This window comes from Boleophthalmus pectinirostris, unplaced genomic scaffold, assembly GCF_026225935.1.
Source record: "Boleophthalmus pectinirostris isolate CB_2022bp ecotype Guang Dong unplaced genomic scaffold, ASM2622593v1 HiC_scaffold_12, whole genome shotgun sequence".
NCBI lineage: Eukaryota > Metazoa > Chordata > Actinopteri > Gobiiformes > Gobiidae > Boleophthalmus > Boleophthalmus pectinirostris.
The window spans coordinates 15,399,039-15,424,320 of NW_026571018.1; the positions used below are offsets into that span (position 1 = coordinate 15,399,039).

The following is a 25,282-nucleotide window of genomic DNA, read 5'->3' on the forward strand; positions in this document are numbered from 1 at the left end:
TTACAGACACATTAACTGTAGGCTACTTGTTTTACCCTGATTGTTGCTCTAAACAGCAATGTAGGAAATATTAAGAAGAAGAAATATAACACTTTTTGATTAATAAGTATCTTGTTTTTGTTAAACCTAACAAAATACAAGACATGGTACATCGTCATATTGCAGTATTGTTGGTTTATCCATCATATTGCGTAAATGTCATACCGTCCCATTCTCAGAACTGTCCAATGTCAAATACTGCACTACATCCGTATGTTTAGGACATTTTTTGACATCAGCAATTTGGTAATGTATTCTAATGTATTCTTCCCCTTGCAATTACCAAAGTGCACAGTACCTGGAATAGAGGCTCGTCTAAGCTTATATTTGTGGATTTTACTCAGAGGAAACTTTTTCAGGTCAAAAAAAGCCACTGGTCTTTAAGGCAAATAATCCTCTCTCCAAATGAAAGCTTTGGTCTGATGAAGCTGTTAGATGATGGGAACTGCAGCTCCATCTGTTTTTAAGCATGTAAAAGATCCATTATAATTTTCATGGGTCCTCATTTAGTTGGGATTTAATGCAACTGAGATCTCGATTGTCTGTTTAAAGGCACACTATGTAACTTTTTAGTAGTTTAGATTCTGCGAATGAACGATGTACGATGAATTACAGCTTTGCCTGAAATGTTCCACAGTAGAGCTTGAACTGATTGAATTCCATGTGTTTTTAGTTTTTATTTATTAATTTTACCTTGAAAAACATTCTTAGTGTGAGAGTGAACTTCTGTCCATAGATCTGACCTGTAACTTCTAATAGTACCCCATCTGTCTCCACAAAGATAGACACGTTTAATGCCATACTGTGGAGCATTAGAGGCAATAACAGAACAGAGAATAGTTTGATCTTGTATTTGTGAATTTGGTTTTTACTCAGAGAAAACTTTTTCCGGTCAGAAATGTCCGCTGTCCTTTAAGGCAAATATAATCCTCTCTCTCTCTTTTCTCCAAATGAAAGCTGGGCCCTGATGAAGTCTTTTTCTGATGTGATCCGCAGCTCCGCCTGATTACAATGTCTAGCGAGCTTCCCTCTGGCTCTTCACTGCCTCAAACATCGGATTGAAAATTGCTCCTCTCTCTGGAGACGGTGAAGACACTGCGCCGGCCTGTGCTTTCAGGCTACACAAAATGGCTGTGGTCATATTTTATCAGGCTGCAAGGAATTCAGAGCTTTAGGACACTAGTGGAAAATGCAGAGGTGGGTGAGTTTATTAACTAGAACAATGGGGTGCCGTGCTAACAATCAAAATTATGATTGTGAGCTTGGCAACGGGTGCATTCTAATCCCACCAAGATATTTATTTTAGACTGAAATTAGAAAAAAAAATTGCCTAGAATGAATACAAGTTTACAAATACTGTAGATATACTCAGGGAGGGGTAGGTGGTTAATAAATGAATTGTTAGTGAATCTTATGGCAGTAAAAGAATGTGGTTTGGAGAGGATGTTCAGTGGCAATGATTAAAGGTGCACTATGTAACTTTTTGGTTGATCTGGTTGGTTTGGTTGGTCTGTCACCTGCTTTTTTCTACAGATGTGTCAGTGCTCTCCCTGGAATGCTCCACAGTATGACATTAAACAGCTCTACCTTCCATTTATTCAATTACAGGTGGTTTTAAAGCTCAAAAATACCTAAAAAATCATTAATTCTTACTCTGAGCAGGGTTGCCTCTCCACAAATCTAACCTGTAATTTGGTCTGGTTTCGTCTCCATGAAGATAGAAAGGTTTAATAAAATAAATTTAATATACTGTGAAACATTCCAGACACAATGCACTTTTAAAACATGTACTCATATTAGTACTTACAAAAAATACTAACAAAATAAACTGTGACGGGTCAGAACAGCTGCACCCTTCCCCATTGTAATTGTACATTGTAATGATGTACAATAGCAGGCGTCTTGCTGAGCTGACACTTTCTGTAACCCTCTGTGGGCCAGCGGAGCACTTACAGGTCCCACCATCGCGGCTTTGCATTCAATTTTAGGGCTCTCAATGGACGTGCAGTTATCACACATTATGAACACGCATTAGTTAGATCAGCAGTACTCACCCTCTCAAGAGTGATTTCCTCAAATTCATATTCGATTTCAGTCCCGTTGACCTGAGAAAAAAACAAAACAAATAGTAAGTCAGCACATATTATACACACACTTTTATCCTTTGCCACTTCACAAGAAGCTAAATCTAAAGTAATTTATTTTGAATGACAATAGAGTTGCTATTAATTGGAATTATGGGTGGGCGATATATCGATATTTTAAATATATCGAGTTTTTAAACGATATGAATTCTGACATATCGTATATAACGATATAATGCTTGTATGCAATTTTGATTTGGCCGCTTCGCTTGTTTACCTTCTCTCTCGTCACCTCCGCGCGGCCTCGCCTCCCTGATTTTGTTCGCTTGTGTCTCCTTCACTCCTCACTGTCGCCGTGAACGCCGAAAGTTGGTGCCAGTGAAAAGCTTTAAGCACCACAAACTTTTTCCTCCCTTTACAAACAAAACCATCAGCAGCACATCCTCATATTCCACCGAGTCGCGTCCTTTAGCCCGAAAGAAGCTAAACGAGCTGAGCTGCGTGAGAAGTGCGCTGTTTATGCAAATGAGCCATGCGCTTAAGTTTCGTTTCTGTAAAATGTAAACACACGTGCGCAGAACTGCATTAAACACATTATTATCGCAAACGGGCTGATGTGGCTCTATAGTCGTTATCCTTTATATCTTGTAAAGTTTAGCAATGTAAAGTTTATTTATGCAGAATATTTTAATTAATAATCTGCTGCAGTGTCACTTGTAAAATAGTGTTTGGAAACGTTGGGTTTGATCTGCAGTGGATTGTGGGATTTAACCTCAGAGCTCCTTACTGCTGGATAATAACATGGATCTATTAAAATAAGGAACATCCTGAGTTTCCTCTATTAAAGGAGCTCATGGTTATGGTTCTGGTTTGGATAACAGAAATTTATTTTAGCAGTTTTCAGTTTTAGGGGGTTATTTTTTCTTGAACATATATCGAGATATATATCGTATATCGAGATATAGCAAAATATATCGAGATATATTTTTTGATCCATATCGCCCAGCCCTAATTGGAATAATAATGAGTAGTTGACTTTTAAACTAACTGTAGTCGTTTTTTCCCTTCTTAATTTGGATTATACCAAAGACATGCCAAATATAAAATGAAACCTATGATTTTATAATGCTTTGTTGATGTGTGAGTGTGTATGGATCAGAGAGTGGACTGTGTGAATTGTTCTTAATGTTAACAATAATTGCATAGTATCAATTATTTCTATAAATCAGGGACTGCAAATAAAAACTACTGTATCTGTTTAGCTATAATCTGGTGCAGGACATCTCTGTTTTTTGAAGTTAATGTCTCTGTACTTTGTTCCTTCAAATAAAAACTAAACTAAACTAGATAGCATTATTATTTCAAAATTTTAAAAATAAATCAGATCTTTGTTAATAATTATGTAAATATTCTCTATCTAGAAGTCTTCGGTCAACACAGTTCAACCTTTACCTTGCTAAACAAATCTCAGTTTACTAGATATAGTAGAAATTATCGTTTGACTAGTCAACTAATAAGACAATGATCTCTGACTAGTCAATATACAAAAATAATCATAAACTGCAGCCCTAAATATCACAGTGGCAATTCTTTCTAAATAAATCCATTGAGAGGAGAGTTGATCAACACTGGTGCCACAGGACGCAGAGAGACACACTTTCCTGTATTCTGACTGAGAAGATTAATTATCATCAGGCACTTCCTCCATTATATATTCATACAGAAATAGCACAGAGCATATGCAACGAGACCACCAAACTCCCAGGTGGGCTTCACTGTGACTGACAGTGTTATTATTACCTAAACATGAAATCACATGACTACGAAAGAACAGAAGAACATATAGATACACTCTTTAAAAGTTTCTAAACAAAAATAGTCTAAATTTATTCAGAAACTAGATGCAAAAGACAACAGGTTTAACTTCACAATGTAATAAAATGTAAAAATTAGGGTGGTTTTGGAACACTAATCAGCTACTACAAATAACAAATTAAAACTTAAATAAAACTGATTTATAACACAAAGTTATCCTTGAGTTAATCTCATCAAAAATAAGGTTCTGGCTAGAAAACAGTATTTGTAAAGGTCCTATATTACACTAAACTGACTTTTGTGGGCTTTAAGTTATGGTTTTACCTCATCAAAAACATATCCAAAGTTATGTTTTGTTTCATTTACATAAGTTGGAGTGTTTAATAATGTAGGCAGGCAAAAATATTTTCAAAGCTCAAAATGCTCTGGTCCACCTTGTGATGTCATGAAGTGGTAGTTTTCAAGTTAACAGCTCCTTTTACTTTTAGCTCCAAGGCTGAAATTATCCAAATTATTCTAGTGAAGGTGTATGGATAGAATTTAAAAACACAGTGGAGTACTTCCTGTATCATCTCGTGACATCACAAGGAGGAACAGAGTGTTTTCTGTTAGAGAGAAGAACTAAGAAGACTAAATAATGCAAGGATCGTGTGATAAATGTGTAAATGAAACAAAACAAAGCCTGAGAGATGTTTTTGATGAGGAAACATTATAACAGATCAAAAAATAGCTCTTGTAATAAAAAACTAAACATGTATAAACCAAAATATTTAAATTGTGACTTAAAATTAAAATTCTTATCATGTAGATTTGACATCGATTCTGTAATCACTGAAAATGTGTTAAAAAATTTTACGGGGTCTATTTTTTTGTTAACAGAAACTCTTAGCCCACAATGATTACTTTTGATGATAGCAGCAACATTTCAGCCTTCTTATTTATTTCACTGCAATTTGTCTCCCAGATAGAGACAAAACAGTGGATTTATTTCATGTTTTACCAACTCTGCTTGTACAAAACTGCCTTTCTCAGCAGATGTTCTTCAGCTGTTTTTATTTATCCGCATTATCCAGAAGCCAAAGCCTGTTTTTTGTAAACAGAACCAACCGCAGTGCAACATCTCACAAGTAGAAACCCAGAACCTCCCCATGGCCTCCTCCCTCTTTTACAAAAACTCATATTTATTCACATCATTTGTTTGTTATGATGAGAAACGCCGCCTGCGATAAAGATTTTTATAATTTGCAGTTTTTTATTCATGACAAAAATCAATAATTCATCACCTCGACCTCATTTGTTTAACAGAGATAAGTTGTGCTTTGAAACGTTGCACGTAGTATTTCATTTCACGTTTCGTAGCATGTGCTAAGCTTAGAACTCTTTTAACGGGGGTCTCATTCAGGTGGGATTTAATGTGGTGTAAATATTATGGAACTTTTCTGTTTCTGTTGTTTCCATGGATGTTTTTAATTCTTTCTGCTCCTTTTTATTCACACTTCTAACTTAATGTGACGCTATTTCCTTTTATGTTTTAAGTGAATGAAAGAAAAAAATAGAAATTAAAGTTAAGTATGTTCATGTTTTGCCTGAAATGTTCCTCAGTAGGGCATTATGTGCGTCTTTGTCATATTTATTTAATTCTGGGTGTTTTTATTGCTCAAAATCATGAATTCTTACTATGAGTGGAAACTTCTCTCCACAGATCTGACCTGCCGCTTGGTCTAGTAGTGGCATACTCTACTTGTCTCCAGTGGAATGAACAACTTTATTGCCATAGTGTGGAACATTCTAGAAAGCAACATCTCCGTAGAGACAAGAAAATAACCCTACACAGTGCTACAGGTCAGATCTGTGGAGAGTCGTCTCTATTCACAGAAGGAATTGTATTCTTGAGCAATAGAAACATGTGGATATGTTTAAAGTCATACCATGGAACATTCCAGGGAAAGTAAAAAGAAGGCAATAAGGTATCAGACCCTCCACGAGAAAAGTTAAAGATAAAAGACTAATAGATAAAGAAAAATTAAGATACTGGACTTACGTAAGGTACAGATTCCAATGTGTCTGTGTTGACGATTATGGGCGCGGGACTGGCCTGAAACACACAAACAAAGCAGGGTTAGGTTTAAGTTTTTAACATCACATCGCCCGCCCTACTTTCTATAAAAGGATCCAGGAGACAAGCCGTGGATTTCTGTATCATCAACAATTTATTAGTCTTCCATTTGCTGTGATGGGACTATAAAGCACTGGGTCTCACAGCACAGCACTCTAATACCACTATTATCGGCGTACAGCTTTAGATTGGAGAGGAGAATGAGAAGTGGGTTTCAATGAGTGAGAGGGATGCATTTGCAGCATACATTTGTGGATACACACTTTAGACCCTTCTGAGACATAAGGTGGCTTCATTTGGGGAAATATTGCACTAAGAGAAGATGAGAGGACCTTTATTTCATTCCACAATGGGGACATTTCAGTGTTGCGAAGCAAAGTCAAAAACCAAGATGTACAACTATCTAAAAACAGACTTGATGTACAACAATTTAACTAGAAGCTTAAAATATACTTTGAGTAATTGGAAAGGTGCATTGTGTAATTTTTATAGTGCAAGGTCTGTCAAATGCTTTTCTTCATGGAGATGTTATTTTTTTGTCTGGAATGTTTCACAGTATGACATTAAACCTTTCTGTCTTCATAGAGGACAAACTAGACCAAGTAACAGGCCAGATCTGTGGAGAGAGAGCAACGCCGCTCACAGTCAGTCTGTTTTTTAGGTATTTCTGAGATATAAAACCAACTGTAATTTCATAATTGTAAGGTAGATGTGATTAATGTCATACTTTGGAACATTCCAGGCAGAGCAATGACATTATTATTATTTTTATTAGTTTATTTATTTCATTCATAAAGTATAAAAAGACATCAACAGTGTTACAACATCAAACTTACAAGAAATGAATAAAAAGGAGCCAAAAAAAGAGTAATCTTATGTTATCTGCCCCCTTTTCCCACATCTCCATAAACAGGCAGGTGACGGACCCCAACCAAAAAGTTACATAGTGCACCTTTAAGACACAATATGTAGTAAAATACTCAAAATAAAATACAATAAAACACAGACAGTGCAAACAGTAGATCTATGTACAATAAGCGTCTATGTTTATAAACAGTATGGACAACAGCAGTAGGAGGCAGTGCCCTCAGTGTCCTGGACCAGTGGGGATTCACATACAATATTACAAATATTCCATATCCGGCCTCGACTGGAATTCCATTTCTTTAAGATAGGCTTGCAAGAAAAACTTGTTATGAACAAAGTCTGATAAACAACAAATGCAATTCAATTCACAGTTTTGCTCGTAGCCACCACAGTTCACCTTAAAATTGAGAAATACAAACTCAAACTCTAACCCAATTTACCCTATAGGATACTCTTTTTTTTTTCAGATTAGGTTTTATTGCCTTTGTCAATGGACAGAATTCACAAACTATGGGAGCTTGCAACATAATTTCACCATAGTTTCACCTGAGATGTGACTGCTTTCTTTGAAATGTTCCACAATACTGCTTTAAAGTTTTTCAATAATGCCATTTTATTGCAGTTTTATTGCTCAAAAACAATTGAAAAACATACATTGAGCAGGTTTGCCTCTCCATAGCTGATGATTTTGGTCTTGTAGCATAAGTTTAATGCCATACTGTGGAACATTTCCGGCAAAGATAAAACATGAAATATAAAACAGGTTAAATATATCCAGTGGACCTTTAAGATAAAATAATCAGACCGTTAAACAGTCCAAGCACATCAAAAGCAATACACAAGGACGCGTTTGTGTAATCTTTTGATATTTGCTCTTTGAAGTTATACTGAGAACATGAATAACAAACAAGGACAAAAAGACAGAATCGTGTAGTTTTAACAGTCAAGATCAAACTCTTAGTGAGGATTACATCAGTGAAGGAGAACACTGTTACCTAATCCTAATCCAATCAAATACATTTTCCACTTCAGAAGATGAACCGTGCCAGGGCTGCACAATATGATATTTGATGATGAATTATTAGTGATACTTTACCAGGGCCTGCAGGGAGATTTAGAAGTACACTGACGTAAAAACAGAAATAGCATTTGGTGAGGTAATAGAGATTTGTACGGATTCTCGCAAATATCACAAAACTAAAAGACATTTTTGTCAGCAAATATGATTTAATAGCAGTCAAGGTAATGCTTTCACACTTGTCCTTGTTCAGTCCTGGCTTGAGATCAGTTTGGTCCTGATGTAGACTTGGTTTTGTCTTGTTCTCATTTTGGTTTAGTTCTGGTTTAGACATGGTTTACTCCAGGTTTAGCCCTGATTTAGTCCTGGTTTAGCCCTGGTTTAGTCCTGGTTTAATCTTGGTTTAATCTTGGTTTAGACCTAGTTTATCCCTGGTTTATTCCTGTTTTTTTTCTGGTTTTGTCCTGGTTTACTCCTGGTTTAATCTTGGTTTAGTCCTGGTTTAGTCTTGGTTTATTCCTGATTTACTCCTGGTTTTGCACTGGTTTTGTACTGATTCTGTCCTGGTTTAGTCTTGGTCTAGTCCATGTCTGTTTCCAGGATTAGTCTGAGTTTATTCCAAAGACTGATGCAGAGTTGGTGAATGAATCGCTAGTTTACACGTGAACTCCATTTGGTTTTAAAACATCTTGCAATTTCATGATGTTTCCTGTGTATCTAAAATGATCTCGTGTGCAGGTTGAGTTGAGCTTCACGTGTAACAGTGACAGAGTCGGTGCTGCAGAGAGGCCGAGAGGTGCTTGGTCGTCAGTCCAGTGACAGCGCGTGTCATCACCGTGAGACTCAGGCAGTTCCCTTTTGATTACAGCACAGTAACAGGAGAGACAGTGCGACATGGGGCGACTGCCGACGGGCTCCACTGGCACATACGAGTTTATTCTCTGTCGCTGTCATACTGGGCAATGGGAAGAAGTTGTTTTGCACAACCAAGTGATACTTTGCAGGTGCACGTCATCAACATTCCCTGGGGGTGTGATGCTAAATGAAGGCACTGCTCTGTCTGAAGCTCTGTTACTCAAATTAGACTTTAATCTGAGCTTTATTTAAACACAATCTGACCAGAAATAAATTATTTAGTAGGAACAGGTGAGATGACTGTTGTGCTGTTAAAAAAGTCTTTAACATTAGCCAACAGTTTTTCAGTTAGTCACACTCTAGTCCAGACCTGGGCATTGTGCAGCTCCCAGGCCACCCACAGCCCTTTGGTTAACTCTGAATGCCCTGTTTAAGATAATCTGGAATTACAAAATAAACATATTTTATAATTTTACCTCATGCATGGACTAAAGCTGCATTACTTTAATTTTAGAGGTATTTTTTAATGACATTTTTTGTAAGGCAATCTCACTTTTTCATAAACTCTTACCAGACTTACCAGCTTGTCAAAACAATGCTATTTTCTGCTTTTTATAAAGAAATACAATTAATATTATGCAGAATTGAGTTAAGTATTTTAGCCTAGCTCTCCACAATATTTTGTTTCTCATAATAATTGTCCACCCCTAGTCTATTAAGGGTCTGTTTACACGAGAATGCTTGCACGTTAAAAAGAGAAAATATTTGATCAGAAGTGCCTAATTCGTTTAGACAGTGACGGTGTTTTTGAGGCTTAAAAAAGAAAAAAATCTGAAACCACCCTCCAGAGTGGAAAAGTTGAATACACTCCGCTGTAGCGTTTCCGTCTACACTGCCCAAGACGCAAAACTCTGGTCAGATCTGCTCACGTTGCGTATGCATTTATGTCACATACATACAGTACACAGAAAGATGGCATGCATACCCAGTCGAATTCCACACACTTTTGCATCACTGTATGCACGCAGATTTCCTCCCGAAAACACGTCTAAAAGTGGAATAAAAAGTGAAGACACAACACCACTTTTGTGTCTTCTGTTTAGACCTTCATCATATAAACGTAGCCTCTTTTTTGTTGAAAATCAAACACCTAAACTGAATTGTGAACACTTGAATCACTAGATCAAAAGGCTCCTGAAAATCTAAATGAATCCATTTTGAGTTTCCAGACTTGTGCATGATTACTATGATGTTGCTTTGCTTTGTCCTTTTAAATGTGTGATAAAATATACACAGTACACATAGACTTGGCTATATGACATTATCAAGGGTACAGGAGAGTGATACTGACAAGGGTTTCAGAATGATCTAATTTTTGGACTACATTTGAATGATGTAATAGCAGTAATTTAACATTTGCATACTACCGTACTGTTCAATTGAATAAAAAGTATTTGATTAATTTGTTCCAGACATAAAAGGCCTGAAAGAACAAAGGAACAAAGTCCGCTTCATCAGTGCTTTGTCTTGAAACAAAATGATTCCCATGAAGGAACGCCACTGTTTGGGAAGAATTATCCATGCAAGCCAAAAGGTTAATTACCAAAAAGCACCTAATCACCCAAGTCAATGAATAATGCAGGATGTCAATCAGTAAAATTATTCAATCAAAATGTCACAGTGCCATCCAAGAGCGCAAATCAATGTTTCAGCAGCCTGTAAAGTTGCACTAAATAATCACAACTCCCCCCCCATTACTTTAAAGAACACATATTATGTATTCTTGTGGCTTCAAAGGGCCCAGCCCCCCAAAAATGGAATTGCTAATTTCTAATGAAAAAAAATTAAAGGTAGCTCTTAACTACCACTACATGACATCACAAGGTGGAACAAGGCATTTTGAGCTTTGGGGATGTACACAGACTATTAAGGGTTACTCAAACATGTGTAAATAAAACGAAATGCAACTTTGGGTATGTTTTTGAAAAGATAACCGCATTCTAACATAGCAAAAAATTCACAAGAATCTATTTTGCATAATATAGGACCTTTAATTCTCTTTCAAACATACTTTTGAGTTAAGTATTTCACATTTTCTAAATAAAAACAGCAGAAGGAACAGGAATTAACATTTAAAAAGAAAAGTTAACTGTTTGTTGTTGTTTGTTTGTTGTGACCGCAATGGGCAATTGAATGAGTCTGGTGAAGGTTTATGGACTTAAACACTGCATAAGGGAAGTTTTAGCCATGACACAACAAAACGGCCAATATGCAAAAACAGCATTTGTGAGTGCCCAAGAAGACAACTTTGAATTTATGGACTCATGAAACAAGCATGAATGAAACAAAATACAACTCCAGGTATGTTTTTGATGGTTTAAAGATAATGTTTTCTTTAAAGAAACTATATTCAGTTGGCTTGGCTTGTTCTCATGTAGTCAGAGCTAGTTTGTTTTGCGTGAAGAAAGCCATTCATTGGCCAAAGGGAATAACATGGTTCACAACATCTGTCTTCTCCCCTGCCCCCACTGCTTCACAGTATTTATGAAATGCTGCCGGACCATAATTAATTTAACATAAATCAATAATAAATAGTTGTGTTTACTTTCTGCATTGTGCTTCAGGCTCTTTATGGTGATGAGGTTTGATTTTACTCTGTGACATTTCTCAGATCCACAAATCATGGACCTAGAATGCATCAATACATAGTGTGATAAAGGGTGGGCGAAAGGGTGAGAATCTCGATAAATATATTAAAATAATATTATGTCAGCCAGTCCAATGAAAATGAATTAAAACGCTTTAAACTTATAAAAGAAGTATATCTTATAATACTTCAAACAAATGACTAAAATACACTTTGACATTGATGTGAACATTTTAAGACTAGCGCATAACTCGAGACAGTGACTCCAGAAGTGAGGAAAATTATGTGAACTATTTTCGTAAAGACGAGTGCGCTTGGGACAGTGACAACCGACAGAGAAAAAAATATGAAAATGCTGCTTTCTTCCAAACTCAAAAGACAAAAACAGTATAATATTTGAAAAAATGTACAACTATTATCAGAATGTAATTGTACACAGTATATAGAAACACCGTAGATCCAAATATTTCCTGATGTTGAAGTGAACTGTTTTTGTAAAGACCAGAACGCTGTAGTATTTGAAAACCCTTTATCAGAAAATTATTGCACACAGTATATATGTACACAGCATATTCAAATATTTCTTGATGTTGATGTGACCCATGCGTCAGTGACAAAGTGAGTCAGAAGTGCTTGAGAAGAGCCTGCAGGATCCCCACTCTGAACTCACCACACTGAGGCTCTGCGACCAAGGCAACCAAGTCTGTTTGTGACACAGATCTGGAGTGAGAATAACACTCAGCACCCACCCACTGCCACAGATCTACTTACTGCTATTGTGCAAAGTGAAATATTTAACTGAATGACAAGTACGCCTGTCGGGATAATTACTCCACTTATCATTCAATATATGAAAGCTGGGGTCAGTGTTTATCATGGGGACATTTTCATTTCATAACTGGGTAATTTCTGGCTATTTTTTGGTTATATGATTGGATTTAAGCACTAAAAGTTTGAATTAATAACTTCTTTGACTCATTACAGATGCAAGCTAAGTACTAAAGTGTTTCATTCTGCTGTTTATTTATTGTAGCTCATGTTTTTCTTTAACAAAACTGTAGATTTAGAATAGTCTTTCTGGTTTAATTCTGCTCTTATTACTGTTATTGTGTCAGTGGCATAAATTAGTTTTAGTAATATATCATACTTCAAAATTTACTATGACAGGCTAAAAAACCACACACATTTACAGTTAATTTCTGTTCCATTTCATTTAAAAGTGCTGTATCTGATTCTTAAAAACATGAAAACAGACCATGTTAATTTTAAACAGTTTTCACTGATCTTAAGTTATTCATCACTTGTCTTTGCATTTCGAGCATAGTAATTATTCACCACATTGAGTTTATAAGCATTGCACAACTTCCAGAGACCAGAGGAGTTCTACCGCGATGGTAAAGCTAATAACAACTAGTATGCAATTGTGCACTTCCTGATTAGTGAACAATAAAATGTTTTATAATTAAATGCAGACAACATACAGTAGGCATATTTTCACCTCAAGCTGCTTGTATAAATTATCTGCACTGGGGCAAGACAAATTTTGTTTAAATACAGAAAAAAAACAGGTACAGACACTTCAGTAGTGCAGTGTAGTACTTTTCTACTCACTTTGTTTATAACGTACTGAACAGAAGACAGTTGTTTATACAGTCAGAGAAGAGGAAGTTCAGTTAATCTAATTGTAGAAGAAGCTCTGACATTTATATTACTTCTAGCACTAGAGCTTTCTGGGATATGGGCTGTACAGCTTGGGTGAAAATATCGAAAAGGTAATTTTCAAGCATTGCGATTGAGATTAGATTTGCAATTTAGGTTTTTGTTTGAAGTTCACATTTGAAAAGTTGTCCAGGAGAGTTGACAAAGAGACTGAAATAGGCCTGTGAACTAAAAAAACTAATGAAAGTATCAGAATAAGACCGGATATTTTGCTGTTTTTAGAGGAAATACTTTAATAATTGCAGACTTTGATTTGATATTCAATACCGATTCCAATCTCCTCTTTAGAACGTGATTTTCAACTTTAAATCGTAGTACTTTTCTTATTATTTTAACCACACATATCTGTGTAATCCCTTAGTCGTCCAGGTAGTGTTCCATAGTGGTCCATAGCCATATACTAGTCATCAATTTGCTCTTATACTTGTTAACTTGTTCACATACAACTCAAGATAATTATAAAGCTATTCAGAAAAGGTTCATTTCTGTCCCGTGAATGTGCCTTTTTAGTATTGATACCTGCTCAAAAGTATCTAGTTGAAATATCAGTTTTAGTATCGATTAGTGTATGATTTTCTATACTTTTGACAACCGTAGATGTAACTGAAAAGCCTCATATGTGCAGGAGTTTATCTAGAGCCTCACACGGCGTCCACACACAGTGACACATGTGCACAGAGCCCCCCTGAGACGCAATGGTCACTCCACTGAGCACATAAAGAGCACAGAAATGAGATGCTTAGCTGCACGTAGACTCAGCACTCTGCTTCATACTCCCCTCCTGGACACGTGACAAGCTCCAACTGCACATGAAATCACTGGTCCAGCAGCAAAAGCTCAGCTCGTTTGCTACAACGCTCTGGGCAGTTTTAAACAAGAGATAAGATCACCGTATCAAATGCCGTATTAAACAGTGGACGAGTTTCAGAACGGAACAAAAGCATGTCTAATATAGATATATTCACAAGCCCCATTCACACATACATAGATCTTTGTAAATTGTCAGATACTAAATGCCAGAAGACTCAGTTATGACCCACACACACCTATGTACTCAACATTTCAAGTGACAGTTCCTAAAATATACGGTTTATTAATTAAACCAATAATTAAAAGTGACAAAAAGACCTAAAACAAATTGAAAACACACAAGAGATACACATAAGCAGAATAGATTTTTGGATGTTTCCTGACGCTACTAACAAAAAATGTCCTACTTCACTCTGTCAGTACATAGTGTGCCTTCAGTAATCTGCACTAAAAATATAAGTTTAAGTTTCAACATTGATTAGACCAATAATATTTAATACAGACATAGGTGCAGCTAAAATTTATATTTTTAAAATGCTGATCTGTGTCAAGATACAGTGAGTTTTGTGGCTCAGTCACTAATAGAAAAGACTTAATAAAGGTTAAACATTTGTGAAATTTCCTTTTGGATATTTCTTAAGAGAATACATATAATCAGTATTGAAATCTGCCCACATTTAGGAGTATGACATCATTACAAACCATCAGTAAGTGCAGTTATAATCTTGTGAGTGCAGTTTGGGTCAAATATACATAATAGTTTTGAGAGTTTTTGTCACGCCCTCTTCTTAATCACTAATCAATCAGCACAGCATGTCTTTAGTTGACTAAGAGTTTCCTTAGTGGACTCCAGCCCAAATAAACACTATAGTTGTAAGTACCATTTAACTATTTAACTGAAGAGGAGTGATATAAGGCAGTGGAGAGGTGTGTGGGTTTGTTTTCACACCCGCAGGTCGCACACAGTATGGTACACTTGTGTAATACAGATTTTCAGTCTGACCTATGAGCATCACAACACTTGGCTTGTGCGTTGGTGTGTTTAGAATCATCAGAAACATCAACGAATCGTCCTTTTAATAACTAAAGCTCACCTGCTGTTTGGACTGAGACTGAGAGGGATGTCACGAAATCACATTTTAGAGCCTCTATTATTGTGAGTGTGAAGAAATGTTCCAATTTAAAAGGTACAGTGTGTAACTTTCTGGAGGTGGCACGTCACTTGCATGAATGAAAGTTAAAACCATACTTTGGAATACTCTCCATGGAGACAGAGATGTTTTATGGCATATTGTGGAAGATTACAGTAAACATTTCCAAGGAAATAAGCAGGAAGAGTCAGGTTTGTGAAGATGCTAGCCTGCTCAGAGTAACAATGCATGTTTTTCAGTGCAGTAAACACAAAAAAACAAAACAAAAAAATCTAAACAAAAAAAAAAACATGGATACTTTTATTTTGTCTATTTTTTGGCTAAAAAGTTACATACTGTGGCTTCAACAATGTATAATTTATTGAGATCACCAAACCAAAACAGTGAAATCTACAATTTTCTGTGTAATAGAAAACAATTTTTATAGTAAGTGACAGCTTTGTGAAATCAAACTTTCTGAATAAAGTTAAAGTGACATAAACACCCAGACAAGAAAAAGCAAAAGCATTTTACATTCTGATTTATGTTTTGTTGTTTCTATTCTATGGAGACCTGAGTGATCACGAATATTGACTCTAACCTTCACCACACACACTTACACAGACATCGCCACACACTGGAGACTTGACATTCAGAGTTGCTTGCGCTTCTTGAGTGGATTCTCAGACTTCTGCCGAGTTTTGCTCAATAATTTAGGGGACCACTATGTATGGTGGCTCAAGAAAACAGGAGAATCTATGAATAATTCACTAAATCCTGTGTAAAAATAGTCAACAAGAGTGAAATGTGAAGAGAGGAAGGCTCAGGCCAAGATGGATGTTTTGTGACTGAAACTGCTGCAGCTCCATCTACACCATTCACACGTAATGGTGACCAAATCCCATGGACTCAACAAAAGTAAAGTGAGTCCTATGCCACTGCAAATTATGTTTTTAAAGTCACAGTATGTATCTTTCAGACAAAAAACAGATGAAAATAAAAGCATGTTGTTGTTTTTTTCATTTTGGTTGTGTTTATTGCAGTACAAGATTAAAAAACATGTCTTCTTACTGTGAGCGGGCTTGCATCTCCACAAACCTGACTCCGACTCCGAGAAGAGCCATCACGTGCTTGCGTCCATGGAAAAGTTGTAATGTTGTTCCTTTGGCAATAATATTCCACAGTATCTCCATAAAGAATTTTTCCAAGTATGGTTTTAACTTTCCATTTCCATGAAATCATGCAGGTGACATGCCACTTTCAGAAAGTTACATACTTTACCTTTAAATTACATCATCCCTTTTGCAAAACAAACCTACCAACCACACACACTATTACAATATTAACAACACCTCCCTGTCTATCTCCTCGAAATACTTGCAAACACATATCTCAAGTTTATTCATTTATTTTTTCAGAAAAGTTATAGGACAGTCACACAGAAAAAATCCCATTAAACATATTTTTAGAAGGAAGAACCTGGGAATTGAACCTGAGACCTTCTTGATGTGAGTCTAAATTTGCTCTTTTTATCTATTTGAAAAAGCAAAATTATTATACTTTTAACTTTAATTTTTCTACAACCTGCATGAGATTTAAGCAGACAGAGACAGAGCACTTTCCCACAGTAAAATCAATGCACATATCTTCATTAGCCCCCTGCAGTGAGTCTAATTCCCCATATTATAAAGACCCCTCATATCTCTGGAGCAGGTTAACACACAGTGCACTATCTCTGCATGATGGATGGCCTCCCATTACTTCCCACTGGCCGTGCCTTCGGATATTCAGCTTCTGTTATAATTGCACGAATAATGCACATCACAGCATTTACAGCATAATTAGATTTGGCTTGTGCATTATATGGTGTTGGAAATAGTGAAATTCTGTCCAGTTTTTGTATAATAGTGCACATAAAAATAATACACAATAGTTGTTTATGGATAATATACACTGCGTACTCCTTAATTGTCCAGCTGGAGCTCTATGATAAGACAAAGTAATCACCTTCCAAAGCTTTTAAAAGTTCTATACTGCATAGAAATGCCTGTTGTGAGCTTTTCACAATGTTGTAATGCTTTTTCCTCTTCAAAAACACACCTGGAGTTGTGTTTTGTTTCATGTGTTTCTACATCTACAACATCTGTTCCACTTTGTGATGTCATGTACTGGTAGTTTTCAAGTTAATAGCTACCTTTTACATTTCATTCAATAGATACTGGCAAGGGCAGAAATCATCTAAATGATTCTAGTGAAGGTGTGTGGAGTTAAAACGCAGTGAAGCATTTCTTGCATTAAGACATGACAAGGTGGAACAGAGTGTTTTCAGTTTGGGAGAAGATCTCAAAAAAGTAGACTGTTGAAAAGTTGAAGTCGAAAGTTGAAGTTGAAATCGCAATTGCAAATGCTGCTATTATTTACATATTATAATGTCCACTGTCTTTTTATGCAAAAATATTACTGTCTGTCATTTAGACCTCTACAAACATGTTCTGAAACACATGGGATTCTTGTATTAGTTTCTCAGTTCATATTTCAGCCTTCTCTCAGATATTAATGTTCCTGGATGTGTTTACAATGTGCAATCTGAACAAACGCAAACATAATCATGAACACATTAAATACAATAATTAGATTCATTTCCAAAACCATACAGCCCTAATCGAAGATGCACCAGTCCTTAAAAATAGTTACGCCCAAATTACAAATCACACCAAGTAACTGGACTTTTCACCAACGCTACAGGAGATCACTGCCTCCTCCAGAAATGCTTTGTGAAGTGAAAATTCGGTCAGTTCATTCATCCTTGAAATCCATTTCATCAGAGGCCGCCTTTCGCAGTAATCCCATGTCTTTTACACCACAGTGCGAGTACAATGTGTAAAGAAACGAAAACAACGTGAAAGTACAGCATCTCTCACAAGCATGCATGGTTACATACTTACTACACCATGCACATCGCCAGAAACATGACCTCCATTAGAACTGACATATGCTACTAATTGGAATTCTTCAATATTGCATCTCTTATATGCTTCTCTTACCCTGATAGCTGTATCTGTTTAGCTTCGAGTCTTTACGAGAGGAAAAGTGGAGTCAACTAAGTGTCATGGCAATTAGTGATTTTAAAACGGTAGAATACTTTACATCCATCCAAGACTGCAAAAAAAGTTCTATATGACGAAAGTTATAATAATAATGTGTGCGTTTCTAGTCAGGCTGTAATCCTTATATAATTCCACTCTATCCCAAGTGTGACAAACAATGCAAAACAGTAGTCGCAAACATGCTGCAACCAATAATTTTAAATCGATTTTTAGATAATGAAAAGGAGCGGATATTTCTGGTCACGACAGCCTCAATGTTAAAGTATTCATTGGAACATTCAGCTAATAACTTTAAACTACATCATATTTCTAGCAGAGGGTCCGCCACCTGCTTGTCTCGATGGAAATTTAATTGCTTTTCACCCCTATTCACAGAAGGAATTATTGTATTTTTGAGCAATAGAAGCACCCATACTGAATAAATGCTAGACTGATATGTTTAAAGTCATACCATGGACCATTCCAGGCAAACCATACACCAGAAAAGTTGAGCAGTGCACATTCAAATAGATTTTGAGATATATATAATGAAAAGGAGTTGAAAGGATCATTCAGGCCTCAATGTTAAAGTCTTCATTTAACCTTTTAGCCCACAGTTATTGCACAGAGCGATCCTATGTCCTCTCATAATTGGAAACTCCAGAGTCGAGGGGTAAAATGGAGACTTCTGTACAAATGACAGATGTCGTGTGCGATCATCTGAAATGCTCATCTCTCCATCAGTTCATTACGAATCATGTGAAGAGGTTTAGCCTTATTAGAAAGAAATGCTGTGGTTTATAAAAGATTGAAGCTCTTAAAATTCCTGACATTTGTATCGATGCACTTAACCAGTGGCAAAATGAAATTAAGCATTATCAGGATCTTGTTATCAAAAATGTCCCATCAGCAGCATTAAAAATAAGGGTTGTGATTTAGCTGAAGGGAGAAAAGCATTTCAATTAGCAATACATTATTACTGCAAGTCTGGCTCTCTGGGTGAGACATTTACCCACATATAGGGCAAATCTGCATGACAGATTCACTCTGACAAGTCCCATAAAAACAGAGCCCACTGAACTGTGCACTTATTACGTAATTATTGTGAGCATTTTTTCACAACGATTCACAATCATATGACAGTAAATAAATATGGACTATGTTGTGCAGAGTTACCACACAGAGCTTGTAGTCCACAGTAAACATTCTCCAGTATTTGAGTTTGTTTTCCATGAGCAGAGCTTTTACCTGATAGGGCTCGTGCCAGTTGTGATGGCACCCACACTCAGAGGGCCATAGGTCACAGCTCCCCCCTTTGGCCCTCACTGATCCAAAGTGACTGGGACTCCTATGGGAGAAGCTGTCCGAGTGATGCCAGGCGCCCGGGCGACCCCCCCTCCTGGGCAGGGTGGCACCTCCGGGCACTGAGGCGTAATGGTAGCGCTGGCCGGGCTGTTGGTGCTGCTGCTGCTGTTGATGATGATGGTGGTAGTGGTGATGAAGAGTGCCAGGCTGCTGTGAGTGCCAGCTGTACGAGCTGGGCACCTCTCTGTGCTCTCGGCCGTCCAGCTCCGAGAAGCAACTGTGCTGTTTGCTCAGGTACGCGGTCATGCTGCCGACACGCTACGCTTACCGCCACGCTACACTAACCTCCACTAACCTCCGCTAACCTCCGCTCACTTCAGCACTTGGCTTCTTCCTCTGGCTCCTCCTGTCACTGCTACAGTCAAACAAAACGCGCTCCTGCCTGATGTACGACTCTGCTCGCACAATGAATGATGAATGAAGGGCTGGCTGTTGGAGCAGGGCTGGTGTACTGAGAGGGAGTGAGCGAGTGGATAAACAGGGAAGAGAGGGAGAGGAGAGGAAGGAGAGGGGGAGGAGGGGGAGGAGAGAGAGGAGAGAGAGGAGAGGGAAAGAATAGGGGGTAGAGGGGGACAGAGTGAGAGAGTGAGTAAGAGGAGGTAGGAGGAGAGCTGAGAGAAATGACGGAAGGAGAAAAAGCTTGAATAGCAGGCAGTGAAGGGATGGAGAGAGGCAGATAAGAACAGACGGAGAGAGAGTTGTTGGAGTGTTGGCTCGGAGCCCTGTGTCAATAAATGAGTCAACTGACAGCATCCGCACCTCCAGGCAGGCAATTGATGGACTCTGCTGCTGGGAATGCCGCGATTTAAACTACAAATCCCTGGGTTTTCTGCAGAAGAGGCAGTTGCGTTCCAGGGGTCAAAGTGAGGCTATGTGCAATAAATAATCACATTATTAAAGGTGGTTTTCAGTTTCTAAAATGTGATAGGGGCAAGATACAGTTTTCCCTATTGATTTACATTGCATTTGCTATGAAATATCCAAAAGGTAAATTCAGAAATGTTGAAGCTGATAATTTATATCAGTAACTAAACACAAGAATTCACTGTATTACCACAAAAATCTATAATTAATAATAATTTTAGCTGTCTCCAATCTCTATTAAATATTATTGACTTATAGTAGAATGTTGTGGGGTCATCTGAAGTCCAGGGAGTTTAAGTGTGGTCCTGAATTAAATGTTGTTCATTTAAACATTTAATTATTTCTACAGGGACATCAAAATGAGACATACAGCAACATTTCTGTGTAAACTGTGCAACTTTATATTATTAGATTAAGTTCATTCATGGATGGTTGTGTGTACACGTATACACTGAGGTGAAGGTAGACTTATTGATGTAAAAACTCAATATTCTGGCAAGTCAATATAGTCTCTTTCTTGACCTCGGCAGACCTGTGTGGGTGATGTCCATGCATACAGATCTGTTTATTTATTCTCAATTTGTCCATAAGATACAGCCTTCCTTTTCCTTTTCTTTTTTTTTTCAAGTATAGTCACACAAAACCATTCAAAGATTATATGAAAGTGGACATGAAAAGACACCAAAAATGGGATGATTTAATTAAAAATGCACGATGCAACTTTTCTGGTAAGAGCACCTGGTTGCGTCCATGGAAAGGCATTAAACTTGCTTATTATTTCATTATAGGCGTTTTTTTTAATTTTTTAAAATTCTTTTTACAATACAACAAGTTTTGAATGGCAAAACAAGAGCACAAACATAGGTTCACAAACCAGGAAGACATTTGGAAACATGCGGTCACAGCTTCCGGTGGGGTCTGTTTGTAGTAGTAAGTCTGACAAAATATAGGAAACATTTTGTCATCATTTCTCCACTGACACACAACTTCGAGCGCACTGGGTACATGCGATTAGAAGAGATGAGGAGCCAAATTCAAGATTATTCCAAACAGCACATACTTATGCAGTCTTCATTTTACCACTGATCACATTTACTTCAGTGGGTTTTATCACAGTAAATTGTCATCGAATGTTTCCAAACGTCCAGGTTTGTGACGTAAGCGTGAATAGAACCTATCACTAACAGAAATTAATGAATTGTATTTGATTCATTGCACAGTCCTAATATAATTGGTCATGACAGTCACTGCACAGCTCTCCTTCTTTTCTAATTTAACAGAATGATACACTAAAACAGTCCTTTAACAGCATAAAGTTTATCAAAAAAAAATTCTGCTCTTTCAGTCCTTCCTGGATCAGGTAATTCATATTCTGAGGAAACTGTAAAAACACCATCACAACTAATCTCACGAGCCACTGATCCTGAGCCTGAAAATTCCCAGACCTTCAGAGCCAATGTCACAGCTGATGAGCAGGGAGTGGAATGTGGCTGTTGTGATTCCCAAATTTGACTCAGAACCGAATCTGAGTCAAAATTCAATCTGCACGTGCCCAGATGCATTATGGTCACTTACTACGGTAACACAGACAGAGACAAAAGCTAATATATTATTATTTGTGTTTCACCCCAGCACAAATATATTGGATAATATATGACGACATGGCATAGCAAGTGTGTTAAACATGCTAGTTATTGTTATATTATGATGTAAACCTCTGAGCTGAGCCTCTGAAAGTGGTGAAATGTGCTTATAAACTCATCACAGTGGATAATTAGGGAGCTATAATAATGCAGTGAGGATTAACTTTGATTTTTATTTTGTTTATTTGTTCATTATTTGTTCATTCTGCTATTTATTTGTTGCAGCTCAAACTTTATAATGAAACTGTGTCTTTAAATTATTATTATGCTTGCTTTATTTTAATCTTAATCGGTGGCATAAAATAGTTTTAATATTATCGTTTACTGCAATATTTGTCTGTAGTATTATATTCAGGGTGGTCAGACGTCCCTGTTTACCCGGAACAGTTTTGAGCCCTGTGCCCCCTGTCCCGGCAGATTGATCCAAAGCCAGTGACGTGTCCCAGTTTTACACAAGAAATGTCCCAAGTGTCCCTATTTTTGACCAATCTGATTCCTGCCAACAGTAAGGTGCATTTGAGACATACATTTGTTTAGGTAAAATACAGAAAAACTGCTTACAAATGACCAAAACACAGACCAGAAAATGTGACTATACTGACTGACATTAGTGCTAAATGCAGAACATTTCCTTAATTACATATTTGCTTCACAATTTTATTAATACCAACCACCCCAAACCAGGGATGTCCTAGTTTTTTATTTTGAACATCTGGTCACCCTAATTATATTGAGCTTCAAGATTTGTTATTATGACAGACCTATCGACAAAAGGTTTTTTCACGTTTCTGGGGAGTAAAATAATGAAACAGTAAATCTAACAACCAGCATGATTGCATGATGGATGCAAATTGGGTAAATGACTCAAACTGAGCACTGACAGGGGCCTTCTAATTCAGTGGGATCAGATAGTGTGGTTCTTGGTCCCACCTCCCCCCTCCTCGGCTCCAGTCACATAGAATCAGGTTCATGGGGCTTTAAGTTACAAATAATGCCACAGAACATCCGGAAGCTTTAGCATCAACATGTGCTGCCAAACATGGAGCATGCCTCACGGTGCTGCTAGCAAAAACACACACGAGGTACTGCGCTGGCACAGTCAGTCTGCATTAATAAGAAAAAATAAAAGTAAGTAGAAGACAAACAAATACTCAAACAACTACTACTCAGGAAGGTCAATCCAAGATGTGCAACAACTCAACTGATCAATGACTAGAAATGTATTTTGTTTGTTTCTTTAAAGTCCTGCATTACACAAAATTGATTCTTTTGAGCTTAAAGCCACGGTCTAATATAGTTTTGTTTCATTCACACATGTTCGAATAACCCTTTATTATTAGTGTTTCTACATCTCCAAAGCTCAAAATCTCTGCTCTGTTCCACCTTGTGACATCATGAAACTGTAGTTTTCATGTTAAGCTGACTTTTACCTCTTGTTCAGCAGAGACTGGCAATTCCAGGGCTGAAACTATTATTAAACCAGAAAGTTACTCTGTTAGTATGCAAATTATTTTTAGCATTATTGTGATCGCAAACTCCACTCTGGTCTCTGAAAAAAAGCACTTATAAACTCATCACAGTGAATAATTAGGATGCTAGAAATGCGTTAGGTGAGTGGCGAATAACATTGGACCACTGCAAACTGTTTAAAACAAACTAGTCCTGTTTTTCATGTTTTTAAGTAGAATCTGAATCTGAATCTTCTAAATAGAAATCAAGTATATTCAACCTGTCACAGTAGCAAATGTTGAAGTGCGATATTTTCCTGAAGTAAATATAAATGCTAAATGATAATACTGAAACAAATTTATGACACTGGCACAAAAATCAACCATAAAAACTATTTTAAATGTACAACATTGTTAAAAAAAAAAAAAACACACACACATTAGTACTTATTTTGCATCTGAATTTAGTTATAAAAGTTATGAATTCAACTTTTTATGGTTCAAATCTCATCAAATAGTGGAAAAAAAAAGTTTCCAGTTTCCATATATTGAACTCTAAATTGCACAATAGTTATGACTAATACAAATAAACAAAATCAGCTTTGTTAATGAGAAGTTAATGAGAGGTTTAAACTGCCAGAAAAATGTCTTCCATGCAGGTCAATATAATAATTATCGTGACAGACCTAAGTACATATATTTTAATTTCCAATATTCAAGAGTAAAATTTTAGCTCATGTCTTATAACACCTCTATAACTATAATAAATCATGATTTTACAGTTCCACGTTGTACAACTCTGTATTTTCCAAAGCACATAAGCTGACACACACACATGGAGTGTTGCATGATGCTGGTGTAGTGTTTGCGTGGGTGTTCGCATCATCCACAAACAGTCCGTGATGGAGAATAATAGCTCGTCTGAAAACAGCGCTGGCCCTGTAGAAGAGAGCCTGTGTGGGCAGAGAGAGCACGGATAGATAGATGGACGCTCGCTTTAAAAGATTACAAGCAACCTTTCGGAGCAGATGTCATTTTTCACAACACCTCTCTCTGCTCTTTGTAATGTAATGACGAGGAGCACGGGTTAGAACAGGGCGAAGAGTGAACTGTATTCAACAAAACACGGTCAGAGGCTAAGTTATGTCAAAATGTTCAAATTGACCTTTAAGAATTTTAAAATGCGAAGATGAACAAAGAGGAGAGGAAAGAGGTGCACTATGTAACTTTTCTCATGGGGGTTTGTCCCCGTGGAAATGTTAATGCTTTGTTTGAAATGTTCCACAGCATGACATACAGCATAATTTATCTGATCACTATGGAGACAAGCAGATGATGGGGACAGGCACAGTTACAGGTCAAATCTTGGCAGAGGCATAGTCACACCTACTCTTGGTAAGAATCCTAGGGCTCCAATGTATTTTTGAGCAGCTGAAACAACAAAGCAATAACATCTTCAAGTGCACAAGCAGGTGGCAAACCTTCCACCAAAAAAAAGTTACAGAGTGCTCCTTTAAATCCTGATTTATTTGATGTTTTCAAGTTATTGGAGTTAAGGTCATGCAATTAATTGAATTTTGATCGCGATTTCAATTTGTGTGTCAAACGATCTCCAAATTTATATAATCGAGATGAAATGATATCTTAACAAAGTTTATTTTGGGATAATTTTTATATGAATACGTATTTTTATTTAGTTTTTAAATATAGATTGTAGAACAGCTGGATATATAGTTTATTTTTGATACATTTATGTTTTTCTATGCCTTATTTCGT

The 25,282-nt window shown here is 36.9% G+C and overlaps 1 protein-coding gene across 1 annotated transcript in view; it reads right to left on the reverse strand.

The window, feature by feature from the left end:
* Nucleotides 1–25,282, reverse strand: part of dlg2 (discs, large homolog 2 (Drosophila)) — a 140,079-nt gene that overhangs the window by 42,990 nt on the left and 71,807 nt on the right. The window contains exons 5-6 of the mRNA XM_055148468.1: nucleotides 5,980–6,033; nucleotides 2,094–2,144 (exon numbers count right to left, since the gene is read on the reverse strand). Coding sequence (XP_055004443.1) covers nucleotides 2,094–2,144; nucleotides 5,980–6,033 — 105 coding nt within the window. The remainder of the gene's footprint in view (nucleotides 1–2,093; nucleotides 2,145–5,979; nucleotides 6,034–25,282) is intronic.